At 44.8% G+C, this 13,476-nt stretch overlaps 1 protein-coding gene across 1 annotated transcript in view; it reads left to right on the plus strand.

Moving 5' to 3' along the window:
* The window catches only part of palm (paralemmin), a 137,227-nt gene that overhangs the window by 43,984 nt on the left and 79,767 nt on the right, over positions 1–13,476 (plus strand). The window contains exon 2 of the mRNA XM_033046709.1: positions 4,681–4,726. Coding sequence (XP_032902600.1) covers positions 4,681–4,726 — 46 coding nt within the window. The remainder of the gene's footprint in view (positions 1–4,680; positions 4,727–13,476) is intronic.

The raw sequence follows: 13,476 nt of genomic DNA on the forward strand, positions 1-13,476 counted from the left end.
AAGAATGAGTTGAGGCCAGTGTAGATCAGCCATGATCATATTGAGTTGTGGGACTGGGCTTGAGGGGCCGAGTGGCCTAATCCTGCTTCTATTTGCTTGTGTTCTTCTATTCTTGTGCTGTTGTGAAGTACTGTATATAACATCTTGTTGAGATACCTCAACACAAAGGAGTACCTCAAGTGAGGGGATAGAGTTACAAGATTATGGGGCAGTCATTTAAAAAGGAGGCATGTAGGAATCTCTTCATGCAGACGGTGGTGCTTCTGTGAAATTCTCTGCCCAGAGGCTGGGTCATCAGGAGGGATTTATAGTGGAAGTGTTCGTATTTTTAGAAGATCGTGGAACTGGGTGTTATGAGGAACAGAAGGGAAGTCAAGGCCAACATAGAACATGCATGATGATATTTAATGGCAGGACTGGCTTGAGGGACCGAGTGGCACCTTCTCCTGCTCCTTACGTTCTTGACTGCCCAGACACTTTTCATTATGTAAAAGGCAGACATGCAGCTCCATCATTACTCAAAGAGCTGTGTGGCACGGTGGCGCAGCGGTAGAGTTGCTGCCTTACAGTGCCAGAGACCCAGGTTTGATCCTGACTATGGGTGCTTTATATAGCGAGTTTGTACGTTCTCCCCGTGACCTGCGTGGGTTTTCTCCGGGAGCTCTGGTTTCCTCCCACCACTCCAAGGTCGTACAGAATTGCAGGTTAATTGCCTTGGTATAAGTGTAAGTCGCCCCTAATGTGTACAGGATAGTGCGGGGATCGCTGGTTGGCGCGGAGTGTGTGGGCCGAAGAGCCTGTTTCCGTGCTGTATCTCTAAAGTAAACTAAAAGCTCAACACCATTGAGAACAAAGCAGTCAAGCAGCCTCCTTGACTGTCACCCTATTCCCCCCATCCTGCTGCGACCATCCCCCAGAATACTCACTCCCTCCACTTTCAGGGTGACATGACTGCAGTGTTCACCGTGTGCAAAATGCTCTGGCCAATGCCTTTCCGATAGCACCTCTCAAACTACTTAGAAGGGCAAATGATGGCAAACACAGGGGGGAAGCAAATTCATTGCAAAATAGATGACTTGCTTGGAAATATATCGCTGTGGCTTCATCCTGGATCTTCTTTGCCAATGGCGCTGCGGGATCACCATCACCAGAGAGTCTGCACTAGTTCAAGGACAACGTTCACCAACTTCTGAAGGGCAGTTACGGATGGGTAATAAATGTTTGACTTGTCAGCAACATCCACATCCTGGAAATCAATAGGGAAAAGTTGTAAAAGATTATTGAATGATTATTTGAAGCATGCAGTGGATTGTTAAACGCTGAGGCAGCATTAGAAGGCCATAAAGGGCTATGCAGACAATAATGCTCCAAGGATCTACTCCCAAAGAGTGCTAGAAGATGTTGTTGGCGGTGTTATCCTCAGAAGACAAAAGAGATTTGTGCATGTCCCCAGTGAATCTTACCAATGTCTACAGATGCACAAAGAACGCATGCTATCAGGATGCATGACACAAAATGCTGGAGTAACTCAGCGTGACAGGCAGCATCTCTGGAGAGAAGGAATGGGTGACGATAAGGGTCTCGAAATGTCACCCATTCCTTCTCTCCAGAGATGTTGCCTGCTCTGCTGAGTTACTCCAGCATTTTGTCTCTATCTTTGATTTGGACCAGCATCTGCAGTTCTTTCCGACAGTACCAGGGTGCATTGCAGCTGGGTACGGCAACAGGTCGAACCAAGACCACAGGAAACTGCAGAGAGTCCTGGATGCAGCCCAGTGTATCGCACAGACCTGCCTCCACCGCATCGACTCCGACACTTCACACTGCCTCAGAGAATCAGCCAATATAATACATGGATACATAGATACAGAGACAATAGGTGCAGGAGTAGGCCATTCAGCCCTTCGAGCTAGCACCGCCATTCATGGTGATCATGGATCGTGGTGATCAAGGACCACTCACAGTCGGATCATTCCCTCCTCTCCCATCGCCCATTGGAAAGAAGGTACAGAAACTTGAAAGGCCTCACCACCAGATTCAGGTGGTACATGAGCGGACCTCTCATGTGCTAGGGATGTTTTCCTGATCTCCCAATCTACCTCATTGAGGAACTCACTTTTTTTTTAATCTACACTTCCTCTACAGCTGTAACACGATATTCTGCACCCTATTTATTTTCTCCTTTGCACTACCTGGTGTACACCAATGTCTGCTTTGATCTAATAGAATAGCAGACAAAACAGAGTTTCTCACTGTATCTCGGTACAGGCGACAATAATATAACTATAGGAATACCATTACCAACCAAGCATTACTTGCCCATAACCTGCTAACCAATGTCCAGTCAGAGTTTCTTCAGGCCATTTCTCCTGCTATCACCACAACACTGGTGTAAACATGAACCAGAGAACTGAATTCCAGAGGTGAATAGAATAGAATAGAATACTTTATTGTTACATGTGACAAGTCACAGTGAAATTCTTTGCTTGCATACTTTGCCAAGGTATGCAAATAGTCGCCCATGAAAGGCGCTTACAAAGTGAGTTACCAGTGAGCGAGACTCGTTGCCCTGGACATCAACGTAACGGTTGACTTGGACAAAAAGAGCCCTGATAAAATTACAGTCAATGGGCACCAAACGGAAAACACACCAATGGTTGGAGTCATATCTTTCATGGCCTTACATATTCATCTTTTGTGTTGAGTCATATTGCAGCCCAAGGTGTCCTCATTTGGAACTTTTGGTTACCGCAGTTGTTCAGGAAGCATGGCTTGTAAAATTAAATTCACGCTGAAAATGACCGTGCACTTAAGAATATCAGAAATAAAATAAAACACAATGCTGGAAACACTCAGCAGGTTGGGCAGCATCTGTAGAGGGAGAAACTGATAACAATTCAGATCGATGACCTTTCACAGAAAGACCCTTCATCGGGTCAAAGTTCAGAGTTGGCGGGGATGCTCAAACCCTTTTTGCTCCTCCCTGTGTCAAACCCCTTCAAAGTGTCAGGATGTTCCCACAGTGACTGTAAAAAGGGAATCTATCAATGCGTCAGAAATTTCTGATTGCAATTATCAAATTAAAATCAAGACACAGGAGTCTGCACCAGATTGTTGCCTCAAATTAAAATCATCCAATATTGCTCCACTTAAAAGGATATTGATACTATTGCTCAAACTCATGAAGAGTTTTGATACTCAAGATTCAAGTCTAGAGTGTTCATTTGTCATATTCTCCAGATATGAACCATAACAATAACAATAACACTTGCTGCGACTTTACAGGCCCATTAGACCCCACAGCAACTACAAATAAAATATAAATTATTAGTTATTCTAATTAAACTAGACCAAGATAGTGTAAAACGCAAAGTACGTGGAGCGACCACAGCAGCGTAAAGTCTGCAGTGGTTCAGTAGGGTTGACGCGGTTGAGGTAGGATTGTAGTTAGGGTTATGCAGGATGATTCAAGAACCTGATTAGTTTAGTTTAGTTTAGTTTAGAGATGCAGCACTGAAACTGGCTCTTTGGCCCACTGACCAGCGATCCCCGTACATTAACACTATCCTACACACACTAGAGGCAATTTACAATTTTACCAAGCCAATTAAGCTACAAACCTGTACGTCTTTGGAGTGTGGGAGGAAACCGGAACTCCCGGGAAAACCCACGCAGTTCACGGGGAGAACGTACAAACTCCGTACAGACAGTGCCCGTAGTCAGGATCGAACCCGGGTCTCTGGCGTGTTAGGCAGCAACTCTACCGCTGCACCACCTCGCCAATTGATGATGAGAAGAAGCTGGAGATAATGGCTCTCAGACTTCTGTACGGTCCTTCTGATGGTAGCAGAGAGATGAGCGTGTGGCCAGGGTGGTGTGGGTCTTTGATATATTAGCCACCGTATTGAGGCAGCACTTCCGATAGATCCCTTCACTCGTGAGGAGGTCAATACCCGTGATGGACTGGGTAATGACCACCACTTTCCGCAGCCTCTTTCATTCACGAGCGTGCGAATTTCTGAACCAGGCCGTGATGAAACCAATCAGTATGCTCTCCACTGTGTACTTGTTGCGGCTACAAAAAAAAGACACATTATGGCAGAAGGATCAGTAACCAAAGGACACAAATCCGTTGCCAAAACAACCAGGAGCGAGGTGAGCCTTGCTGGGCAAGATCTGAAAAGCAATCGCCTCAAGGAATATTGGAAGAGGAATTACAGGGATCCTCAAGGGGAATGAGCTATAAGATGAATTATATGACTCATGAAGGGAGAACAAGTTGAAAACCCTTTCAGTGAGGCTTGGTGCGCTGAAATAGAGATCTGCATGAATCTTACAATTGCTATCCTAAGCCTAATGCAGCGTAAATTTCTGGTACTTGATTGACGGAGCCATTCATCCCTGTTCCAAATGTGCTGCTTATATTTGAGACTCTTGTTCTGCTCAGGGAATTATGGTACTGTGAGACATTACTGAACAGCATCTCCAAACATCGGTACCGGGTTAGACTGCACTTTGCAGCTGAACCTTCCACAAGCAGACATTATGAGGCTAGACCAGAACAGGTTCTTGAAGCTTTCCCTGTTCATTGATTTCGGATCGAGTGTATTAACATTTCTTTCAGCAGAAGAGCTCTTATTGTTTTTGTTTTCTCTTACCGAGTGTTTTTTTCTTCCTTAGGATGTCCGAGTCATTGTTTCAGCAGGAGAGGCTCCAAGCGATCGCGGTGAGTCTAAATTTAACATCCTAATCTTTCCATTTAAACGCCTCACGGGAAACTTGCTACATTCGGCTAAATAGATGTTGTCCGGAAATCTAGAATCCTCACTCTTCTTCATTGTAGAAGCCTGTGGGACTTGTAGGCCAAAGTATCAGCCAGGCCCAGACAGATACATCTCGCAGAGGTTCGACAGCAATGAGTGAAAATGCTGAAAATACTCTATCGCTTGGCAGGGCAGCCAAGCTCCCGTATCGGTGCACCTCTAAGTAACCTTGGGTGCCGGGTGACTGTCCCTTGTCTGAGAAAGAGCAGAGGGACACAAGTCAATCTACTGACTGGAAGGCTTGGCTCTGGGGTGAAAAGTCTCGCTGGGCACTCTCTGCTCCTTGTTTGCTCCCTTTGGATGTGGATCGAGCCTCAGGCCATTCTCTCCTCCCCATCCGTGAATTGGCATTCCCTCATTCCGTGCAATCTCCATGAACCAACACATCTGTGATTGGGATAAACCATCACTCTAATTACTCCTGGCACCTTTACAATTATATAAATACATTTTCAAAGACACAAACTTTCATATATTAAAGGTTTCATTACCTGCTTTGTTTTGCAGCAGATGTATTGTGGCGAAGCAGCTTTACTTGTAATATTTTGTACTGATGGAGCAGTTCTGTTCTTGCCTTGCTTGATCGATGAGACTATTAAGATGCCTTCTGTGAATATAAAGGCACAGTCTAGCATGGGATAGAGTATTGAAACCAGTTGCTCCAGCTACAGAAACCCCTTCTCTTGGGTTAGCAGATCCATAGAGAACCACCTCCTACCTCTGGTCAATGTGCCCCTGACTCCCTTACCTGGGCATTGTGGCACAAGAGACAGGAACGTGCCAGAGATCAGATGCCAGCCTATCTGACCTCCCTCTCTGCTACATCACTGAGTCTGTGATAAACCTTGGGCCTCGTATCCAGGCTCTTTCTTACATCTGGTGTAACAAGCAAGGCCCCAATCATTTGAAAAGAGTCACTGACCTGGCAGAAAAATGATGAATGATTTTCAACATTTCAATTAATATTCAGTTTTAAAGTAATTTATATTGAGCAACTGAGTTTTAAATAAACGCTTTCTGATATTATTTAAAGTCATTCTGCATGCAAACAGGCCCTTCTGCCCAATTCGTCAATGCCAATCAAGTTTCCTACCTGAGCTACTGCCATTTCCCTATATTTGTCCCAGATCTCTCTGCACCTTTCCTATCTAAAGGACATTTTTTAACATTGTAATCGTACCTGATTCTACAGTTTCCTCTGGCCCGTCATAAATCCGCTGTAAAAGGCAATGTTGCATCTGCTGCAATGGTCCTTTCATTGTTCAGTGGAGGTTTAGTGCCCAGGAGGGAAATGGTTGGAGTTATGCATGTGCCTGTTCTCACATCCTTTGTTAGATTAATCTTCAATTCCCAGGCTGAGAGTCAAAACAAAATATCGGAAACAAAGAATCTAAGAGCTGAGGCGTGGTGCTCGTGAGTCCTGTGCACTGCTGCTTTAGTTTCCACCATACTTCTTCCATATTTACATCCGACGGACGTAACTCAGACAGTGACGGGAAAAGGACAAGGGGCTGCGGGGGGCGGGAGGGGGGAGCTTTCTAGGAGGTAATGGAAAATTGGAAGCCCATTTGTACCCATTCCCAATTCCGTAACAATACGATAGAACTATAGAACTTTATTCATCCCAGGAGGGAAATTGTTTCTCTCCTCCCAAAGCCCACCATTAACTCTTGTTGGGGTTGGTACACCTGCCCTGCAACTCAAGTCTTGTTGGGGTTGAGCTGCAGGTGATTCAGCCCACACCACTTAACAAAATCATTGACTACACTTCTATATTCAGCTTCCCTCCCCTCACAAATGCAGTCCACATTTGCAGAGTCGTCTGAAAACTTCTGGTGGCAGGAGTCCGTGTTATATCTGAAGTGCGAGGTGTTGATGGTGAACAGGAAGGGAGAGTGGACCATCCCCTGTGGGGCCCCTGTGTGTAACTTTGGTAGTTCCACTCTTGTCCGTTGTCAGTGAAGCTGAATTTGACTCAGCAGCTTCTTCCCCAACACCTGTTACCTCAGGACCATGCGGCTTGGGACTCTCTTCTGGTTGTGTAGACTTAAAGGTCACAGTGCTCATTTATATTCCATTCCATATGTGCAAAAACAGTGAGTAAAAATAGTTAGGGATTCAAAACAAATGACCAGATCGACTAATCTAACCAGTAGATCAAAGAAGAAACTAAACCAGGATTCACGAGCACTATGATTCTGCTCTTAGATTCTTTGTTTCCTATATTTTGTTTTAACTTTCAGTCTGTGAATTGAAGATTAATCTAACAAAGGACGTGAGAATAGGCACATGCATAACTCCAACCATTCCCCTCCTGGGCAGTAAACCTCCACTGAACAAGGAAACTAACATTGCAGCAGATGCAACATTGCCTTTTAGAGCGGATTTATAACGGGCGACCGCGCCCTCCACCCCCCCTTCCTCCGGTCTCCACCCCATCCCGTCACTTCCCCTTATGCATGGTTCTCTTCCAAACCAAAACTATTTAGTTCCATTGTTCCAATTTCTCTCCCCCCCCCCTCCCAAGCCATGGTTCCCATACCCTATCTCCAACCAAATTCAAAATAATTTCAACATAAAAATAACATTGATGTTGGCACAGAATCACACTTTGCTGACTATGAAACAGTTGTTCTAGCGATAGAGACATTGGATGATGAATCACTTTCATGTGGAGGAGTCTGGGGATTAAGCTTGTAAATGTAGGATGACTATGAGGTGGTTTACAGCCATGAAGTCGGCAGCTGGAGTGGGATGGCACAGGGCTGGAGGAAATGTGATGGTGATTAGCACACATTTTAAACAAAATGTATTTGACATTTTGTTTATAAAGAGCAGGAGCTTGGTACACAAAGTCTTAGACCATAGAACAAAGAGCAGCACAGCACAGGAATGTTTGTGCCAAACATGATGCCAAGTTAAAGTGATCTCATCTTCCTGAACATGGTTCATATCCCTCTATTCCCTGCATATCCATGTGTCCATCTAAAAGCCTCTTAAACAACGCTATCATATCTCCCTGCACCACCACCCCCTGGCAATGTGTTCCAGGCCCCCACCGTCCTCTGTGTAAAAAACGATCTGCACATCAACATGAAACTTTTCCCCTCTCACCTTGTAGCTACGCCCTCTAGCATTGGACGTTTCCATCCTGGGAGAAAGGGTCTGACTGTCTACCCCATCTATGCCTCTCATAATTTTATATACTTCTATCAAGTCTCCATTCAAACTCTGACGTTCCAGAGAAAACAATCCAAGTCTATCCAACCTCTCCCTTTAATCTGAAACCCTCTAATCCAGGCACCATTCTGGTACACCTGCCCTGTACCCTTTCCAGCGCCTCTACATCTTTCCTGCTTGTGCGCATATTCTTTGCAGATGTTTCTTGATTTGGTTTCTTGCCATGAAATGTCTGTTATTATTATTCACATCTTTCACAAAGTTTCTTGGAAGACAAAAGAGCAGGAATTCAATCAATGGAGGCTAATTAGCCATTCGTTAGCAGGTGTAATGTGAATGTCCTGTTCCTTGTCTACTTGTTTATTGGACAAAGATGTTTTCCTTTATGATCTGTGACAGAGCAAGATGCACCAGTCCCATGAAGGAAGTCAGTGGCCGTGGGATGAGTGCAGTGTCCAAGCCTGTTGTTGGTGGGTCAATTATCGAGATGTTGGGATTTGAAAGCAGCCTTCTTCAGAGCAACCCTTCAATAACCATCCAGTCTTACAGATCAAGACCCCTTCCGCAACCTTCCAGCAGTTGGTTTAATTCTCCTGACTTGCACGATAGGCAGAAGATAGAACCAAAATGCTGGAGTAACCCAGCTGGGTCAGGCAGCATCTCTGGAGGGAAGGAATGGATGACGTTTCGGGTCGAGACCCTTCTTCAGACGAAACGTCGCCGATTCCTTCTCTCCGGTTATACTGCCTAGCCCGCTGAGTTACTCCAGCATTTTGTGCCTCTCTTCGGTGTAAACCAGCATCTGCAGTTCCCTCCTACACATTTTGTATGCACAATAGGCAGATGTGTAAAGGATCATAGTATCAGAGTCACAGCGCACCACAACAGATCCGTCAGAACATCAAGCGTACGATGACCATCAAACACCTATGTACACTAATCCTACATTTTCACCCCTCTCTTCCCCATGCCCCAACTAGGTGTGTACCCATATCTCCCACTATAATACTCCCCTCTTTCTCTTTCTCCCCATCCCCCCTTCCCCTCTACCTAGATCCCCTCTGCTGGCTTCACATTTCACTGATCTTCTTTCCTTATCTTACAGCCCTTTGTCGCCTTTCTTTCCTCCGGCCTTTGTCATTTACTCCACCCATTTGTCAATCAAATCCCCCTCACCTGTATCCACCTATCACTTGCCAGGCTTTATCCTGTCTCCACCTATTTTCCAGCTCTCTCTCTCTCCCCCCCCCTCCCCACCCCACTACAATCAGTCTGAAGAAGGATCTCAACACAAAATGCCACCTATCCATGTCTTCCAGAGATGCTGCCTGACCAGCTGAGTTATTCCAGCACTTTGTGTTTTTTTGTAAACCAGCATCCACAGTTCCTTGTGTCTATACTAATCTCATGTTCCCGCCCCCCCCTCCCCCCACCCCACCCCCGCTCTCAGTCTGTTAATCCTCCACCACATGTGCTTCCTGCATTTACCTGACGTTAAATCTCACTGGGGATGAATCAGTGCGGCACGTCTGCCCTTCAATAAACTTCATCCCACCTGACACTGTGCCTACCCACACTTAACTGGTGGAAGAAGTCCCAATCAGTGGTAGGATACTGCTGCTGTCATCTCGAAGCCCAGGCCCAGGAATGCTGTAGCAACTCTCCAACTTTGCCCTCAGATCACAAAAGTTTAAAATGTTTAAAGAATACGTAAGAATGTCTCGGAAATCGTATGATATTGGTTTCGGTTTATTATTATCAGCTGTACTAAGATATAGTGAAAAACGTTGATATAAATGCTATCCAGGCAAATTGTACCATACATCAGTACATCAGGTAATGCAAAAGAGAAAGTAAACAGAGTGCAGAATATTGTGCCACAGATGCAGAGAAAGTGTAGGGTGAAAAAAGGCAATGGACACAACAGGGTAGGTTGGAATATCGGGAATACATTCTTAGCTTATGAGAGGTCTGTTCAAAATTCTGATAACATTGTGGAAGAAGCTGTTCTTGAATCTGGTCATACATGCTATAGAGCTTTTGTGTCTTCTGTCAGACGGGAGAGGGGAGAAGAGAGAATGACCAGGGCGTGAGTGGTGCTTGATTATGTTGGCTGCTTTCCATGGCTGCATGAAGTATAGATGGATTCAATGGGGGGGGGGGGGAGGTTCGTTGGCATGTGGATCTGGATACAATGCTCTCTATGGTGCATCTGTAGAAATTGGTAAGGGCTATTGAAGACATGTTGAATTTCCTTAGCCTTCTGAGGAAGTAAAGATGCAGGTGTCCTTTCTTTGCCATGGCATTTATGTGTTTGAATGAGGACAAAGTGTAGGTGATATTTATACCAAAGAACCTCATGCTCTCATGAGTCTGAAGAAGGGTTTGACCCGAAACATTGCCTATTTCCTTCACTCCATAGATGCTGCCTCACCCGCTGAGTTTCTCCAGCATTTTTGTCTACCTTCGATTTTCCAGCATCTGCAGTTCCTTCTTAAACCTCATACTCTCGACCATCTCCATTCCACCACAATTGATCCAGACTGGGGCATGTACTCTACCAGGCTTCCTAAAGTCGATGACCACTTCCTTCATTTTGCTGACATTGAGGGAGAGGTTGTAGTCTTCACACCATGATAGCAAGCTCTCTGCCGCCTTGCTGTGCATTGTTTTATCATTGTTTTAGATCCGACCTACTACAGTGGTGTTATCTGTGAGCATGTTTAGAGCAGACTTTGGCCAGTCGTGAGTGCATAGGGAATGTACAATAAGGAGCTCAGAACACTGCCTTTTGGGGCACTGAAATTGTGAAGTACAGGGAAGAATGGTTGTCATATTCTTACTGATCGTGGTGGATGGGTCAGGAAGCCAAGGATCAAAGATGGTGCTGAGTCCTTGGTCCAGGAGTTTGGACATGGGTTTGGTTATGATTATGATGTTGATGGCAGATCTATAGTCAACAAATAGCAGTCTGACATGGGTGTTCTTGTTAGCAGATTGATAAATAATACAATACACCTGCAAATTAATACATTTTTTAAATTATAATTTGCAAATGTAAAAGTTGTTCAGAGATTCGATGCAGAAGAACAAATTATAAATTATTAATGTGTGGGAAGGCACTGTAGATGCTGGTATACACTGATGATAGACACGAAATTCTAGTGCAATTCAGCACGATCAAGCAGCATCTCTGGAGAAAAGGAATAGGTGGCGTTTTGGGTTGAGACCCGTCTTCAGATAAACAATTACATTTATTTAAATAATTTTAGTTAACGGATAAGTGTGCTTCAATTAGTTTGAACAATGTAAACTACCTGAAACTTACCTCTCTGTCTTGAAGCCGCTCCTTTCCCTTGAAATGATGGAAGCACGGAACTTATGCAGGATTCTATGTGAAGCTGCGAATGGTATGTTAGCTTTCATAGCAAAAGGATTTGAGTATAGGAGCAGGGAGGTTCTACTGCAGTTGTACAGGGTCTTGGTGAGACCACACCTGGAGTATTGCGTACAGTTTTGGTCTCCAAATCTGAGGAAGGACATTATTGCCATAGAGGGAGTGCAGAGAAGGTTCACCAGACTGATTCCTGGGATGTCAGGACTGTCTTATGAAGAAAGACTGGATAGACTTGGTTTATACTCTCTAGAATTTAGGAGATTGAGAGGGGATCTTATAGAAACTTACAAAATTCTTAAGGGGTTGGACAGGCTAGATGCAGGAAGATTGCTCCCGATGTTGGGGAAGTCCAGGACAAGGGGTCACACCTTAAGGATAAGGGGGAAATCCTTTAAAACCGAGATGAGAAGAACTTTTTTCACACAGAGAGTGGTGAATCTCTGGAACTCTCTGCCACAGAGGGTAGTCGAGGCCAGTTCATTGGCTATATTTAAGAGGGAGTTAGATGTGGCCCTTGTGGCTAAGGGGATCAGAGGGTATGGAGAGAAGGCAGGTACGGGATACTGAGTTGGATGATCAGCCATGATCATATTGAATGGCGGTGCAGGCTCGAAGGGCCGAATGGCCTACTCCTGCACCTAATTTCTATGTTTCTATGTTTCTAAGCTGGTTCAGTGCCCAAAGCCCTCAGCGTAACTGCTGAGAAGCTGCAGAGAGTTGGCACGGTCGCTCCATTTGAATCTATCAAAGCAATCCAGTTAGTACCACTCCAAGGCTATTTTTTCCTTGAGGTATATGCAACTTCCTTCTGAAAGCTACCAATTGAATTTTTATCAATCACAATATCAGGCAATGCATTCCAAATCCCGACTACTCATTGTGTAACGGAAAGTTTCCCATCGAACGTTGGTTCCCTTGGCCGAACATCTTCAATTTGTGGCCTTTAGCTATCATACCATCATCCATTAGTTTCTTTTTGATTTCCTTTATTTAAAACTTTCATGATTTAAATACCAAATTTCCTCTTTTCCTTTTTCGAGGAGACTGATCCAGCTTGTCCAATCTCTCCAAGTCACTGTAATCCCTCATCGTTAAAACTATTCAAGCCAAGTCAAGTCAAGTTGAATTTATTCTCTCGTGTCACGGTGGCGCAGCGGTAGAGTTGCTGCCTGACAGAGACCCAGGTTTGAGCCTGACTACAGGTACTATCTGTGCGGAGTTTGTATGTTCTCCCTGTGACCGCGTGGGTTTTCTCCGGGTGCTTCGATTTCCTCCAAGATCCCAAGGTTTGTAGGTTAATTGGCTTCGGCGATTTGTAAAATTGGCACTAGTGTGTAGGATAGTGCTAGTGTACGGGGTGACCGCTGGTCAGCGTGGACTCGGTGGGCCGAAGGGCCTGTTTCCACACTGTGTCAGTAAAGAGTCTACAGTGAGGTACAGGTACAATGAAATTGTTGCTTACAGCAGCATCATAGGCACTTTGACTCACAACACGCTAAAACATTATTCATGAATTGCAGATAATTGATAATAAAAATGTTATAACTGGGATGAAATGACATGTTGCCTGGTGGAGGTGGAGGGTTCAGGTACATGACCCACCAGCAAAGGGCTGCTTTTCATCCATCCTGTGCTTTTAATGCCTGGGTCACCCTTTACCCCACATCCTGTCCCAATCACTCAGCGACTTGGGTGGGAGATTGCAACCTTCACGTGGTCCGCCCTGTTACGGCGAATGCAATCAACCTGGTGTGCACAATCAAATAAGATCAAATAGAAGAGGTTGTCCTACAACTTTAGGCTGTGCACGCCATACGCAAGAAGAAGATGACTCAGTGAGTGAATACTCAGTGCTCTAGTATTAGAGTCTAGTTTAGTTAAGTTTAGTTTATTATTGTCACGTGTACCAAGGTACAGTGAAGAGCTTTATGTTGCATGCTGTCCAATCAAAGACAATACTGTGCATGATTACAATCATGCCTTCTATAATGTACAGATAAATGATAAAGGGTACAACATTTAATACAAAGGTGAGGAGAGAAGGGAGGAGAGGAAATGGGAGGAGAGGGGAAAGGA

Source organism: Amblyraja radiata, chromosome 29 (assembly GCF_010909765.2).
Source record: "Amblyraja radiata isolate CabotCenter1 chromosome 29, sAmbRad1.1.pri, whole genome shotgun sequence".
NCBI lineage: Eukaryota > Metazoa > Chordata > Chondrichthyes > Rajiformes > Rajidae > Amblyraja > Amblyraja radiata.